Here is a 17140-nt window from a genome sequence, read left to right as displayed (position 1 = left end):
TCCACCAATTAATCATCTGTTCTTCGCAGATGATGCTCTCTTATGCTTCAAAGCTACTCCTTCCTCTTGTAGGCTAATAAAAACAGTATTGGACGATTTCTGCCTTATCTCGGGGGAGGTTGTGAATGAATCAAAATCTGCTATCCTGTTCAGTCCTAACACCCCTTCGAGGTTTGTACGCTTGCTAAGATCACCCCTCAAGGTTAGGAGCAGTTCAGAGCTAGGAATGTACCTTGGATGCACTATGGATATAAATGGAAGGAAAAGTAGAAATTTGGAGTTCATTTTGGACAATATCCAAAACAAAATTACTTCATGGAAGTTTTCTACTCTATCTCAGGCAAGGAAATTGATTTTAATCAATGGGATCCTAGTTGCTCTGGCTCATCATGTGCTTGCTCTCTATTGGTGTCCACAGAATCTGGCTTCAAAGATTAACTCTGTAATCAATAAGTTTTGGTGGAGATCTTCCAAATCTAACTCTCATTTATGCTGGAGAAGGAAGGAAGTTCTTTACTTGCACAAGAACGATGGGGGCCTAGGTATTAAAGAGATTTCAGCAGTTAACAGAAGCCTTCTTATGAAACATGGATGGAGACTATATGCAAACCCTTCACTACTAGCAAGCAAGATATTTACTGCAAAATATGGAAATGATCCTATCTCCTTGGGATTAGAGAAAGGGAATATTCCTAGAGGATCATGGGCTGCAAATAGTATGGTGAGGGTTGTAGCATCTTTTTGAAGGGCTATTGGGAAAAGGATTGGAAATGGTCGTTCTACTCATATAGAAGATGATGCTTGGGTAAATGGGAAAAGATCCCATTTGAGAAGGATTTCTGTGACCACTAAGTTATCCAAGGTCTCACAACTGATCACCTCGAAAAGAAGGTGGAATGCAGGGCTAGTATGGAAGTCCTTTGAGGAAGATACAGCTAGAGAAATTCTTTCCATTCATATACCAGAACAAGATCAAGCTGATGAGTTTACATGGCTTCTACACAAATCAGGGAATTGTTCAGTGAAATCGGGTTACTGGTTACTAGTGGCTGATTAAACAAAAAGGGGTGCATCTTTGGAGTCCAGGAAGAAAAGATTTTTGGAAGATCTTATGGAAGAGCAGTCTGCTTCCAAAATGGAAGATTTTTGTTTGGAAGATGCTTCAGAATATCATTCCAACCATGGATAATCTAAGTAAAAGAGGGGTGCAAACCTCTCAGTTGTGCCCTTTCTGCAGATAAGATCAAGAATCTATGAATCACATCTTCAGATTCTGTGAAGTGGCACAATTGATTTGGAAATCTTCTCTGCTAGGCATCTCTTCTGCTAATCCTAACTTTATTTCTTGTAGGGACAGGCTAGCTAACTTTCTGAGCTTCTTTATGCAGGATCTAAAAAATTCTAACTTTCAGTTCTCTCTTTTTGTTGTGATACTATAGGCGATTTGGCTGCACAGAAATGATATCGTTTTCAAGGGCGTGAGTGTTAATCCATTACTGATTATGGATTCTATACAGTCACATGTCAGAAGATGGAATCAGGCAGTTTCCCTTAAGGATTTCCAGTCCCCTACCAATCTCCCTTCTCCTAGGGAAAAAGGAAGAATGGTCTTCTGGAAAAAGGGACGACCTTCACATAAGGCTTTCATTTCCATTTGTGTTGATGCAGCCTGGAAGCGAAGAAGGAAAAAGAAAACAGCTGGCCTAGAGGGAGGGATAAAATGGGAGGCAGCTTCAGCTTGGGTTGCAGACAATATGGAGGAGCAGCTGCACAAATCTTCACGGATCATGGCAACAACCTCAAACCAAGCAGAACTTCTTGCAATTTGGAACGCTTTGAAGGAAATCCCCAATGACTTTGGTAACATCGTGATCAAAAGTGATTTTGTTATTGCAGTAAAGGCTATACAAGATCTAGAGTCAGCAGAGGAGGAGCTCAAGAGTATAGCTAAGGATATTGTCCATTAGGTTGGGAAACGAGACTTTGTTAGTATCAAAGTGGATAGATCGAATGTTGCTCTTGCTCACTCCCTAGCTACCAATATTAGAAAATATGGATAGGTTCCTTTTGTTTTTACCACTGGCAAAAAAAAAATAAATAAATAAATAAAAATAAAAAATAAAAAATAAAAAATAAAAAAAATATTGGAAAAAAAATTATCATAGGAGACAATTAATCCAATAAATAAAAAAAATCTGACAAACTTAATTTAGTTATTTTTTTTTTTTGGTTTTCAGAAAAAAAAAAATATTCCATGAATTGAAATAACAATTAGAAAAATTGAGTTGTCTTAGTTGAAATTACAGGGCCGGTCCTGAGAATAGGCCTGGGGTGCGGTGGCCTAGGGCCCACGCCAGAAAGGGACCCAAAATTACAAAAAAAAAAAATCCAATTAGAATAATAGTTTATGGGCTTGATTTGCGTACTTATAAATATGTCCAACAGTATTAGATACCCTTTAACAAGTTAATTAAAAAAATAGATTTATCAAAAGTAGCTTTTATTATTTAGCTCTCATATCACTTAATTAGGTGGAATTTACAATGTTAACTAATCTCTTCCCTCCCATCTTTTTACTCAGTTTCCCATGATTAACAATTTCCAAAATACATAATTTTCAATTATACCGCTTCAAATCTTCTCTAATTATCCAAATTTAAACCCTTTTTTATTTGGCTAATTCATTTGTCCAAAAAAAATATTTGGCTAATTAATACTATGGCAATGTTTAAAAAAAATTAGCAAGACAAATAGCAGCAAAATAATTCTCTATCACAAATTACTCCGATGAATGTTATGGCTTGTTCAACTTTTATTTGGTTGTCAATTAGACAAAGGTAATACAACTAATCCTCTTTAATTTTTCTTGGATGTATTATTTAAATGAAATACGAAATAAGTTATTTTTATTTGTCTTTTATTAAAATTTATTGCGTCAATAGAAATTTTGGATATGTATAGGACCCCTCTCTTACATTATGCCTAGAGCCCATAAATTATTAGGAACGGGGCCGTGAAATTACATCCGTTTTTCTTAAATATTCTAGAAAATTGTAGTTGTACTATAATTCAAACTAAAAACAGAAAGTTCTAATGATTCAAACTTATTAAAGTTCAAAATGATAACATTGATATAATGACATTTCAACGCGAACCACAATGACTTTAGCTTAACGGGATTTGTCATTCAAATGAAGGAAACCTCACGAGTTTATAACAGACCAAATCAAGTTAATACTACCTCATTTTCTTTTTAGTTAACACGTATTCTTTTTGAGGAAGTTTCTTTTTAGTTGACACGTTTTCTTTTGGGGTAGCTTTTTATACCTTGCTTTTTCATTCTCTCTCACTCTCTCTCCTCTCCTTAATATATGTGACTAAATCAAACGTGTCAACTATTTTTGTTTTTTTTTTCTTTTGACACACGCGTCAATTAAATAGAAACGGAGGAAGTATTAACTTTCAAAAATTCAAAATGTGAATACATCGTAGAAACAATACGGAGTAATCTTTAGGAAACCAACTTGCCAAGTCTGAAGTAATGAACATTAAGCAGTTATCATTTTATAAACTGACAATGTTTGCAATTCGAATACTACATTACTCTTTATATTCGCATATTCTCCCACTAATCCTATGAAATTACTTTCGACCTTAGAGCAGGGCGGATCCAGGAATTTTAAACTACGGGGGCCGATGACGGTTGAGTCAATATATAATTATATAGTTTATTATTATAATAATTTTTTCCCTAAATCATAGATATGACTTTTCATACTTCGTATAAAAAAATGTCAACTATATAATAAAATTATTGGTAATCTATGTTCATATGTATAAAACTGGTCTAAAATCCACTTGTTGAAAAATCTAAAATTTAAGTGATTTTTATTTTAAAATTATGCCTATCATTTCATATTAAAATAATAAAAAAAAAGTGATCTATAGCCAAATTAGTGCCGACCAATTAGAGAAAAGTAAAAAAAAAATTAATATTTGTAAAATAAAGCTGGTAATTTATATTAAAAAAAAATTACATGATTAAATACTAGTAGAAGATTGGAAAAATGAATTAAAAACAAAGTGAATAATCAGCTATAGAAGAGTTGAATAAGTTAGTAGAAAATTTATGAAAAAAAAAAAAAAGAGAGGGAGAGATGAATAAATTGAAAGATCTAATATTGTTTGAGAATTAAAGAGTCAAAGAGTTATCTTAGGAAAGAAAATAAAACATATACCAATTACCAAGTACTAAATAGGATTGAAATAAATAATTTTGTGAATTGCTTGTTGTCCCCCCCTTTTTTATTTTACTCTCTTCTCTTTTCTCTCTCTCCTAGGGTTTTAGTTTTCTTGGTCGTTTAGGTCGCAAATAGTCTAATTTCTTCAGTTCAATTTAGTTTTATTTGCTTTGTTTTACATTTTGGTTTGTTTGTTTTGTTTGTTCTCTCCATCTGTGAGAGTCTGTCCCAAATTTTTTGGGTTTTTCCTAATTTTCTGGGATTTTGATTCTCATCTATGGATGAGAATTTTATTTTTAGGGTTCTTATAATAATTGGGAAGGTGATTTGGATTCTTATGGGTCTGAAATTTGTCATCAACCGATCGATCAAAATATAAGCGCAGATTGCGGAGTTCTCAACTTGGAAAGATGCAAAGACATCGAAAATCATTGCTCGAGTCAAGCTTGAAGCGGTGGAGTATGAGCTATGCCAAATATACAAATTAGTTATGATTTTGATTGTAAAAGTTATGATATTTTCTCTTAATTTGTGGTTTACAGATCTTTAATATTATAGATGCCGTATGGCTATTATTTAATGATATTATTACTTCCCATTCAAAAAAAAAAAAAAAAAAAAGATTGAAATAAATGGGCGTATTGAACCATAGGAACAATGATAAGCCCACTAACCACTAAATAAGTAAACAGGGAAAAAAAAAGTATTAAAAAAAAAAAAAAAAAAAAACACGTTTAAGCTCTTATGAAGGCTCGAACTTGCAAGTGTAAAAAATACAATGACTTACCATTGAACTACGAGCATAGCATTTTAATAAACTTTAGTTCAATAGTATATAACAAAGTTTGCAGGGCCAAATTAAATAAAATAGGGGCCGCAGAATTGGGCGGCAGGGCCCCCCTCGTAGCTCCGCCTATGCCTTGGAGCTTATATGAACATAATAATCAGCAATTTCAGCACTTTACATTGATATGTCACATAAGCATGACATTAGTCCGTCTGTATACATTAGATATCCCAAGTTCAATGACAAAATCAAGTTATCCTGATTGACAGTCTGCAGCAAGCATATTGATCATATAACAGCCATGCTCATTTTCATATATACAAGTATAAAATAGATACATGTGAGTTGTGGAAGTCAGGCAGGGAACATCTGTCTCAAAACAGTAGCAGGCACAATATAACACAACACCAGAAGAAAAAATTTACTCTGCTCAGTGACCTATCAACCTGCATCATATGCCATCTGCCTCGTGCACTACTGGTGGTTACAACACTATATGTATTTTGATAAGCAGAAAGTGTATCTTGTGAGTTCCCAAAAACCCGAGCATCAATCATATTACTGAACATCTCAATCATAGGATTGTATGTAGTGGTTCCTGTAAGCTCTAATGCAGGTGACTGGGAGTTGACATCCAGAGTGCTGTATGGATTTACTTGGTGATGATGCGGGTGGAAACCATGGTAATGAAGTTGTTGGCCAGGATGTTGTAAACTACTGGATGAAGTGGTGGTTATAAGTGCGTGAACCCCACATCTAGGACTGTTAGGCCTCTGCGGCACCAAGAAATCAAGCTTGGTGCCCGTACTATCAGTTGGTTTCCTAGACTGTCCCCGGCCATAGAGAGGTATCAAGGTACTTTGTGATACTTCAGCTTTGCAAACAGGACATTTGGTTTGTTGTTCAGAGCTTTCAAAGGAGCTTCTCTGTGAATGTATCCACCTGTAGATGCAAGGCCAGCAGTAAAGGTGACCACAAAATGTTACAACTGGTTCTTGAACAAGGTCTAGGCAGATATTGCAGTCAAAACCACCAGATGAATTACTCTCTTTCCCAGCATCTACAGTTGACGGTGAATTCCATTTATTCATGTCTTTCCCACTGCACCTGGTTTGTGTTGCAGGCTGTTCACAGTACCGCTCCATGGACAATGTTTCCTCAATGAGCCTAAGAATAACTTATCATGTAAGAATTGTGTGCAAAAAGTTAACAACAATAGCACTAGAAAAAGAATTAAAACAATAACCTTTGTAGCTGAAAACTGAAACTCAAACATTGTATGTAGAAGCAAATCTTTAACCATAACACATTATTGATTAATTAATGCAACTGATTGCCATAATGAAGAATGCTTTAAAAATTTAATCACATCAATGACAAAGTCAATCAAACAAGAAAAGATATATAACAATAACAAATTGCTAAGATAAGTTGAGAAAGCTAAAAAAGTTAAAGCACAATTGGGTCCACAAAAAAGAATTTTTAAAAACATAATGGAAGCATGTGAGAATTGTCAAGCAGATCTTATCCAAAATAAGATATGATAACATTTTGGAAACAATTAATCATTTTTATTGTTTGGTAAGGCCATTACAAAAACTTTTAGCAACAGGGATAAATAAAAATAATACTTCGTACTATTATTATATTTTTAAAAGGCGGCAAACAATGAAGGGTTATTGTCAACTGTCAACAATTGGACAAATAGTAACACGCAAATTGATATTCCGACTTATTCAGACTTTTAGAGAATAGAACTTTGAAATTGCCATGTCAATATTGCCCTTCTTTTTAAAATACTGTAATAAATTAAACAAGCTTAATAACTTAATGCATAGAAATCGTTTATTAGCAAAACCTCTTCAAAGACTGAACACAAACAGAGGAGACAAGCTTTCAATTGACAAACAACCCGACTCTCGTCCTACTAAGTAAAATCTTACTTTAAATTTGGCAATTGCAATGACTTTAATCACAACTTTTGTTTGTTCTGCTAACATCTTAGAATGAAAGACATATTTGAAACATTCTATTCCAAGCATGATTTCATTGTAATTTGGTTCACTTTTCTTAAAAAAACAGAAATCTTTTTCTCCTTCACCCCTAAAGAAAATGGTGGATGATGAACAAGGGGACAAGACAACAAAAAACTTGATGCAACCCAAAATGTTATAATACACAGAGCATATACAGGAGACACGCTTGATGTGATCAAAGTCCCTCCTAGAGGTTCCAAACCTAACATTCTCCAACTTTTGATCTAGAAAAAATTGGGCAACCAACTTTGACACATTATCAAATACAATCACCTATACGCAAAGCATGTGCTCATAAGTCTTAATTTCCTTCTTCACTCCTCTATGAGTGGTTGCTTTGTTGGCTTTATACGCTATTCTTTATGCTTGTTAATACTACTATCTTTAAAGCTACACAAATTGGTTTTTTCCATCTAAAGTTATGAAATTATAAGTCCGATGAGGCCCACTATAAAGTACTAAATTTAATGAAGAGCAACAAAACTCAATTTACAACAAAAAAAGGTTCGAAAGGATAAGGTCTATATAAGGATAATCAAGTTCATTTTACAACTAAAAATGTATTCCCAAGTTAAAAACAAGTTCTCATGGGTTCAAGAGAAGGAATTTTGGATGAAATGAAAGAAACCTATAATTACAACTACGACTAGAACTTCACTATTATTTTACCCCTATTAGTTATCTCTTGCTTAATGATGTTAACACCCTTCATGATGTTTAATTGAATATATGACTCTAGTTCGACACATTTTAGATTAAGCAATGACAGGAAGAAAGCAATGATCCAAAACTTGTAAATACGGAGTAGCAATTTTATATCTAACAACTAATATCGAAGGAAATTTATTTCTCACTATAGTAGGGTTTATATCTCGACGATCCCAACACCCAGCACACAACTTATTATAGCATTACATTTTTTTGGAACCATAATCAATCAATGTGGGAGGTTAGTATGTCATGAATGTAGTTGGGCAATTAACATCATGAAGCTGCCCACAACTTCACACCCACCGCCCCACCACAAAGAGAAATAACAAAACCCCTAATTGCTAAATTAAAAATTCCTAGCTTATGTTTTCGCACACAAAATTTGCCTTCTGAAATACGAAACACAACAAGACCCGAACTCATCAGCAATAACAAAACTATCCCTAGTTATGTTCCCGCTCACAAATTCGTCTTCCAAAAGACGAAACACAACAAGATCCGAACTTATAAGCCAGAACAATAACTAGTAGTATAATCAGTACAACATATTAAGTACAAACCAATACAAATTTATGATTTAATCAACGAAACTGATGAAAAAAAAAAAAGGCTAAATTAATCAAAAACACTTCAATCTATCAACCCACCAACAGTCAATAGCAACGGAGACTACAACAGCGGCAACAAAGTAAAAGGATTCGAATAAAATTGCCAAAAAAAAAAAAAAAAAAAAAATCATGCAGTTTTACAAATTTAATTTATTTTTATTTTCCAAGAGTAATTTTTGGCTTTATTCCATAAATTAAGCATCAAAGTTAAATTGTCATACTAAATCGTCGAAGAAAAGAATAACAATTTCCAAGGAAAAGTAATGTAAAATGGAAAGCAGACGTTTACTTCAACCGATTAAAAAATAAAAAAGAAAAAAGAATAAATTTTTAAAAAATAATACTAATCGACTTGCAAAATTAATTGAAATTAGTAAAAACGGAAAAATTTATAAAAAACAAAGATGAAAAACAAAATATCAGCAAAAGACAAATTAGACAAAATAGGGGATATATTCATAACGATTATACTTACCCGCTAGGATAGCTTTTTTATTTTAATTTTTACTAAAAAAACTCATAAAAACAACAACAACCAACAAAACAGTGAGCATCAAAGAGAAACACAAATTCAGTAAATAGAAAGATCTAATTCAGATTAGAGAATTAAATGATTCAAAAGTATGGTAGTAGTTTATTAATTTCTTTATCCTTGGTTGATTATTGAATTTTAGGAAATGAATTATACAAGAGAAGTAAAAGTAAGGGAGGTAGAGGAGTAAAAGAGGTGAGAGAAAATGTGCGAATAGAGAGGAGAAAGGAGATATGGGGAAGGTTCTATTAATACGGAAATATAGATAAAGACATGGACTTACTCCTATTGAGGTGGGGTGAGAAGAATTTTTGGATAAAACTGAAGAGTCGTCGCTTGTCAGTTTTTTGTGAAAAACTTCTATACTTTTCTGGATTGACAACTTTTAATAAAACCGGGTTTTCACTTATTTATTGAAAATCACAACAAGGAAGTGCAAATTGGGTTGCCCAATTTGGGCTCACGCGTGTAAAAGAAAAAAGAACAAAAAAAACTTTCTTATTTTCTCTTTCCTCTTCATTTTGCTTCACTTTCTCTGATCTTTTTCTCTCTCCTCTACTTCTCTTCTTCTCTTAATTTTGGCGATTTGCAAAAATTCGTTGTTGCTACTTCAATTTCTCTCTCTTCGATCTTTAATTTCTTCACTTTGAAATTGATTGTTGCTAATTTCAGTTTTGTTTACTCAATTTTATTTCATTTTATATAGTTTTAAGTGTTTCGATTTTTAGGTTTTCGTTGTTTTGGATTTTTTTATAGTTTTTGTAATGGTGAAGAAGAAGAGTTTGGTTTCTGGTGATGATATTGTTGCTCTAGGTTAGTGTTTGTGAAGGAATTGTGTCTTCGATAAGTGCAATTACTAGATATATCAAGGATCACTATTATGGAGATAATAAGTTCATTCTATTGGGGCGTCATCCTCTGTTGCTAGACTATGAGAGATGATCTTTGGGCTAGTCAAATAGCCCAAAGCCCTTTAGAATGGATCCTATATTGGTCACACACAAGGGTATTGGGTTAAGCAAGTTAGAAGCCCATTAATGGGCCTCATGAGCAATTAATTAGTCATAAGCATGAGTGGGCTAAGTATAGTTTGAGTGGGATTAGGAATTGGGCTTGGATTTGGACTTGGACTATTATTTAGAGATACGATCTATAAATAATAGCCTTGCCTAGGGTTGAACACACAAGTCACAATTGACATACAGTGAATTGTGAATCAAGCAACCATCATCCAAAAGCCCTCACCCTCCCTCTCTCACACGCACGCCTCTCTCTTCCCCCTCTCACCCACGGCCGGCCACCCCTAGTGGCCACGTGGTGTTGTGCGGTGGTTCTTGCCTAGTTGATCGTTCGTTCATCTCCATAGAAGGTCGATAGAAGTGTTCTTTCGCGACTAACTAGCATTAGTGGAGGTCTTAATTCGTGCCCGTGGACCAAGTAGAGGAATCACGTTTGAGGTTCTTTATCTCCCCATTGTTCTTGCTCGATCATCGTGGAATCACGCTTCAAAGGTATAATTCTTACTTCTTTATGTGTTATGCATGAGATCCTTGGTTTGGTGCTATGTGAATATGATTCATGTTAATTCCGCATTTAGTACCTATAATCTCCTACAGTGGTATCAGTTAGCCTCTTGCATTTACATATATTGAGTAATAATTCTTTGATAATCCACAATTTTAATTCAATTAGGAGGGAGAATATTTAATTATGAGTCAATTGTTATTTTAAATGTGATTTAACAATATAGAATCATTAAAGGTGTTTAATTTGCTCCATATTAGCCATCAATTGATCCGAATTTTGCCCCAAATTAATCGAAAAATTCGAACCCCTAAACCCTAATTTCGAAAATTTCGAATTTTAAACCCTAATTTGTGAAATTTTGTGTTTAATTTTGATTTATTTCGATGGTAATATGTTTAAGGAATTTAATCTATTTGATTACATGTTAAAATTATGAATTTTTCATGGTCAAATTATTTAATTTAAGTGTTAAATTAAATTGGGGATTAATTTCATCAAAACCCTAATTTCAAAATTGAATATGATTTAATTTTGGGATTAATAGGACCACATAAAGTTTAATTGATTTTACAAAATCTGTTTTGTTTTAATTAATTAAAAATCAAAAAAAATCAAAAAAAAAAAAAAAAAGAAGAGGAAATTACAGCAGCAGCACCACGGCTGGGTGGTGCTGCCACGGTGGTGCCGCTGCTGGTGGTCCAGGAGGGAGGGGCGGGGCTGGGTCAGGCAGCAAGGAGCAGCGCAGCAGTGCACCACTCCTTTGCGTGTGCTGCTGCTGCTGTTCCTCGTCACTGCAGGGGCAGCGCACACCGTAAGGTGTGCGGCCACCGTGGCTGGCTTCGGCTGGCCACACCACGGTGGCTGACGCGGCTTTTTCAAAAAAAAAATTATTTTATTTTATTTTAGATAAAATCAGATTTCAATTTCAAAAGGATAAGTTTAAATTTTGAAAAGATAATTAACAAAATTAACGTTGTTATTTTTGTTAAGTTTGGATAATTATGGAGCAAAAGATTCTAATTGGATAATAATTGATTAAATAATGTGATTATCTCATAGTTATTTATGGATAATAATTGATTTAAAATATGTGATTGGTTAGTAATTAGGATAGAATTCCTAAATTAGTTAGGATAATCATGGAAAATAAATATGATTTATCTTCCATAATTTCAAATAAGATTTGATTCTATCTCATACCTAAAATTAAAATATATGATATTTTATGAATGGTCATGAATAATATATGATATTATCTGATTACAGTAATTAATTAATTAAAATATGAGATATTTATAGCCATGTTTCCTTCATTATGATCATCTGATGTTATAGTTTAGGAAAGCATGATGAGTGATTTATTATATGGCACTTTATAATATATGATATTGTTTATTGCTATATATATAGACTAGTATGGCCCATAGATTCTAAATACGATCTGCGCATCGTGATGTATTTTTATAATCTAAATACGGTCTGCGTACCGTTGAGTATTTTTGTAATTTATTTTATTTAAGTAGTAGATAGAATAGAATAAAATTACAGGTTGCAGTTGATCCAAAAGCCAATGAAGTGAAGGCCCAATGGAGCAAGATGGATGAGATCCATGAAGGTTCAAGTGGGAGCATTTTACTTTATTAGTTTTCTTAGGATTAAGGGGCCATACTATGTCATGTTTTATTGCATTAGTAGATTATGCATGTTTAGGTTTATTTATGTTGCTTGATGATGCGCTAGAGTTCACTATATAATCACAACATAATAAATCTAGATCCCAGTAATATTGATGCAGCTTTTCCAATTAAAAACCCGATGAAAACCTTGATCGTTTGTGATGGGTCAGCTCTCAGCAGAGCATCATAATATATCTTGGGGAAGTGGGGGTAGAACTGCATAACTACACTTTTAATTGGTTATATTCAACAAGGTTACCTAAATCGTTTAGAACCTTGAAGCTAAGAGTAATAATTAAACATGCGATGGTTAATTATTCAACCAAGAATTACAAGAGTTGTAATCAGTAAAGAGTTTACTCACCTTGAAAATGTAATGGTTGATTGCAGGGACTCACTCTGGTTAATTATTGCACAAATAAAGGATCTTGGAATCATTTTATTCAATAGGGGTCAATTTAAAATGAATAAAATGCTTTAAAGTTACCAATAAATTCTAATATTACTCATGGTACTTTAAATTTATTAAACATAATTATTGAATTTTGCCTCGTTTTGTTTTTGTTTGTAGATGAATAACTTATATGACAACACAGATTTACCAATGAAACTCAATTTAAGGCTTAATCTCAGAAACTACAGGCAATGGGAGGGCGAATTGAGAAATGTTCTCACAAGCTTCAAGCTTGATGCTCGCCTATATGTACCCGTTGAGAACAAGTGTGCTCTTGGTCAGGACCCTGAAATGCATGCAAAATTAGCTTTGGATGCACTAAAGGTCAATAACCTAATACTGGAATCTATCCCAAACTGTTGGTATAATAGGTTCAGACGGTATGAGGTGACCAACTTATATCAATGTCTTCGTGCTATCTGTAGAGGTGGCATGGGGGCATTGGGTAGCGGAGGTGCCAACGATCCACATGTAAGAGAGATCGTTAACTCGATCCCTCAGATTTACTATTCCTGGGCTGACAATTTAAGGTATGAGACTTACAGGATTCATGGTAAGATAATGGCAAAGAAACTCTTACCTGGTCAGTCAGTGAGGAACCATGTCAATGAATTGGTTGATATGATCAACCAAATGGATGTCCTCGGGAAACCGATCGATGATGACTATGCGCGTGACATTATCTTGTTCTCGCTCCATGCTGGTTTTGACATTGTGAGACTTTCTCATAATGATGAGGGATCATCAGCGAATTTGATCAACATCTTACTTAACCATGCTGAGGAGTACCTGATAAGGAGAGATTGCCAGTGCTTCTATTTTGGTGGATGGCATGCCCATACACCAGGGTGTCCCCATTATGCACCAGTGAAAACAGAAGGTAAGGAGTTACTTGATGTTTTTGTTGTAGAAATTAATCTTACTTCATCTTCCACTTGGGTATTCGATACCGGTTGTGGTGCTCATATCGTTAATGACGTGCAGGGCTTGAAAGGAAGTAGGAAGCTAGATCCAGGGGAAGTAACACTTCGAGTAGGAAATGGAGCAAAAGTTGCTGCACTTGCTATTGGGAGTTATCATTTGAGACTTCCTTCTGGACTAATTTTAGTACTTAATAACTGTTATTTTGTTCCAAGCATTACTAAAAACATTATTTCAGTTCCAGTTTTAGATACTGAAGGTTTTTCATTTGAAATAAGAGACAAACGTTGTTTTATTTCGAAAGAAAATATGTTATATGCTAATGCTAAGTTAATTAATGGTTTGTATGTTTTAGAATATACAAATCATATCTACAACATAGATCATAAAAAGCAGAAAACAGATGGTTCAAACCCAACTTACCTATGGCTTGTAGGCTTGGACATATTAACCAAAAGCGCGTCCAGAAATTACATAAGGATGGACTCCTTTCTTCTTTTGATTATGAATCATTTGAAAACTGTGAGTCATGCTTTCTTGGAAAAATGACTAAGTCACCCTTCACGGGTATAGGTGAAAGAGCTGGTGACCTTTTGGGACTCATACATACAGATGTGTGTGGACCAATGAGTTCAAAAGCTAGGGGTGGATATAATTACTTCATTATTTTCACTGATGATTTAAGTAGATATGGTTACATTTACTTAATGAAGCACAAGTCGGAAGCCTTTGAAAAGTTCAAAGAATTCCAGAATGAAGTACAAAACCAGCTTGGGAAGACAATTAAAGCACTATGATCTGATCGTGGTGGCGAATATTTAACCCAAGAATTTGATGAACATCTGATTAATTGTGGAATAATTTCACAATTAACCCCTCTAGGGACACCTCAATTAAATGGAGTGTCAGAAAGGAGAAATAGGACTCTACTAGATATGGTTAGGTCCATGATGAGCTTTACAGATCTTCATATATCTTTTTGGGGATATGCATTAGGAGCAGCTTCCAGAGTACTAAACAGAAGCCCATCCAAAGCAGTTGAGAAGACACCATATGAATTATGGAAAGGAAGAGTTCCAAATTTGTCTTATCTCAAGATTTGGGGTTGTGAAGCCTATGTAAAACGTTTACAAAGCGATAAACTACACCCTAAATCAGACAAGTGTTTCTTTGTGGGCTATCCTAAAGAAACACAAGGGTATTACTTCTGCAATCGCGAAGATAACAAAGTGTTTGTTGCTCGCAATGGTGTCTTTCTAGAAAAGGAATTTCTATCTAGAAAGCCAAGTGGGAGTAAAGTGGTTCTCGAAGAAATTCGAGACGAGCAACAAATGGATGTGGATAACACCACGTCAGAGGCGAGGGCGCATGAAACGATTAATCATGCGTCGGAGCAAGCTAATTCCACCAGCGAGACTCCTATCGTCCCACTTGAATCTAATTCATGCGAAAATCTTCAAGGAGTTGGAGAGAAAATTTCTACTGTTGCTCCTACCCCACGTAGGTCTGCCAGAATAAAAAACAAACAGTTTGTCGAGGTTCTATTAACTGAGGATTCTGAAATCTTCTTATTGGAGAATGAGGAACCCACAACCTACAAGCAAGCTTTGGTGAGCCCCAACTCAGATAAATGGCTTGAGGCCATGAAATCCGAAATGGAGTCAATGTCTGAAAATAAAGTGTGGACCCTAGTAGACTTGCCTAATGGGGTAAAACCCATTGGTTGCAAATGGGTCTACAAGATTAAAACAGACAAGGATGGAAATGCCTACATCCATTAAGCAAGACTAGTTGCAAAAGGGTACAGACAGATTCATGGTATTGACTATGATGAAACTTTTTCCCCAGTAGCAATGCTTAAGTCCATTCGGATTCTTCTAGCGATTGCCGCATTTTTCGATTACGAAATTTGGCAAATGGATGTCAAAACCGCCTTCTTGAATGGGTTCTTGACGGAGGAAGTGTACATGACACAACCTGAGGGTTTTGAAGATCCGGAAAATCCTAGAAAGGTATGCAAGCTTGAGAAATCCATTTATGGATTGAAGCAGGCATCTAGGAGTTGGAATCTTCGCTTTGATGAAGCGATCAAAAGGTTTGATTTTGTCAAGAGCGAAGAGGAACCTTGTGTATACAAGAAGTCTAGTGGGAGCAGCGTAGTTTTCTTAGTCTTGTATGTGGATGACATACTTCTCATGGGAAATGACATACCAATGCTTGAGTCAGTCAAGGAATGGTTGAAGAGTTGTTTTTCCATGAAAGACTTAGGTGAAGCTAAGTACATTTTGGGAATCAAAATCCATAGAGACAGGTCTCGAAGGATGATTGGACTAAGTCAAGAGACTTATATTGATAAGGTTCTTGACAGGTTTGAGATGACAAACTCTAAGAGAGGTTTTCTCCCCATGTCCCATGGCATTACGCTCAGTAAATCTCAATGCCCGGTTATGCCAGATGAGATGAGACGTATGGCTATCATTCCTTATGCTTCTGCAATAGGATCGATAATGTATGCCATGATTTGTACAAGGCCGGATGTTGCATATGCTCTAAGCATGTGCAGCAGGTTTCAGGCAAATCCAGGTGAAGCACACTGGACAGCTGCCAAGAACATCCTTAAGTACTTGAGAAGGACGAAAGGAATGTTTCTAGTGTATGGTGGCGAAGATGAGTTGGTTGTCAAAGGTTATACGGATGCGAGTTTCCAAACAGACAGGGATGACTTCAGATCTCAATCTGGATACATTTTCTGTCTGAATGGAGGAGCAGTGAGCTGGAAGAGTTCAAAGCAAAGCACTGTCGCAGACTCTACGACAGAATCAGAGTATTTGGCTGCTGTTGAGGCAGCTAAGGAAGCTGTTTGGATAAAGAAGTTCCTGACTGAGATGGATATCGTGCCAAGTGCTCAAAAGGGTATCCAGATATACTGTGACAATAATGGAGCTATTGCTCAATCCAAGGAAGCTAGGTCACACTTCAAATCCAAACATGTAGAGAGGAAGTTTCACCTCATTCGAGAGATCGTTGACAGAGGAGATGTCAAGATGAGCAAAATTCACACGGATGAGAACATCGCTGATCCGCTTACTAAACCCCTTCCAATGCCTAAGCATGAGAAGCATACTAGTGCAACTGGATTGAAGCGAATGGTGTAATTAGAAGTTGTTTTTTGTTTTGAGAAAATAAATTACATAAGTAATACATTCATTTGCAGAATTATGTTTAATTAGAAATTATCTTTTCTCTTATTTAATTGTGGTTTCAATATTAAATAAAATGTCCAAAATAATTATGAATTGATGGGCTCACTAGGTTAATGACCTTTTGAATGAAACCCCACAGGTGAACAAAATTCATATATTATTAAGTTCCTAGTTCGGAATCATTAAAGTGGACATAAATGATTTCTTATACTGAACTAGCATGTTAAGATTGATTGGATAGCGCAGTTTCATGGGCTATAGGAGTGTAGTGATACTCGGTCAATCACATAGATATGCATGAATGATGCATGATCGAACTATAGACCAACTTTGAAGTTCAAGTATAGAACTTCCGGATATATTAGTGGATTCCTTTGACATGAGTGGAACATTGGTTTCATTCAATGGATGATATAACTGTGGTACATTCAAACGTCTTCCCGT

At 35.1% G+C, this 17140-nt stretch overlaps 1 protein-coding gene across 1 annotated transcript; it reads right to left on the bottom strand.

Annotated features, from left to right (window-relative positions):
* Positions 1 to 5044: 5044 nt before the first annotated feature.
* LOC145621300 (E3 ubiquitin-protein ligase RMA1H1-like) lies at positions 5045 to 8880 on the bottom strand. Its single transcript, XM_081676043.1, has 2 exons — positions 6275 to 8880; positions 5045 to 6195 (listed from the first exon to the last, which is right to left on the bottom strand). The coding sequence occupies exon 2, from the start codon at positions 6171 to 6173 to the stop codon at positions 5403 to 5405; it is 771 nt and encodes a 256-aa protein (XP_081532169.1). The 5' UTR covers positions 6174 to 6195; positions 6275 to 8880; the 3' UTR covers positions 5045 to 5402.
* Positions 8881 to 17140: the final 8260 nt, after the last annotated feature.

Source organism: Chenopodium album, chromosome 27, assembly GCF_948465745.1.
Source record: "Chenopodium album chromosome 27, dcCheAlbu1.1, whole genome shotgun sequence".
NCBI classification, from domain to species: Eukaryota; Viridiplantae; Streptophyta; class Magnoliopsida; order Caryophyllales; family Amaranthaceae; genus Chenopodium; species Chenopodium album.
The sequence above is the reverse complement of the archived record's forward strand: the minus strand, read 5'-3'. Positions and strand labels throughout refer to the sequence as shown.

Coding starts and splice junctions, on each gene's coding strand:
- LOC145621300 (XM_081676043.1), bottom strand. CDS start 6,173: ATGGAGCGGTACTGTGAACAGCCTGCAACACAAACCAGGTGCAGTGGG.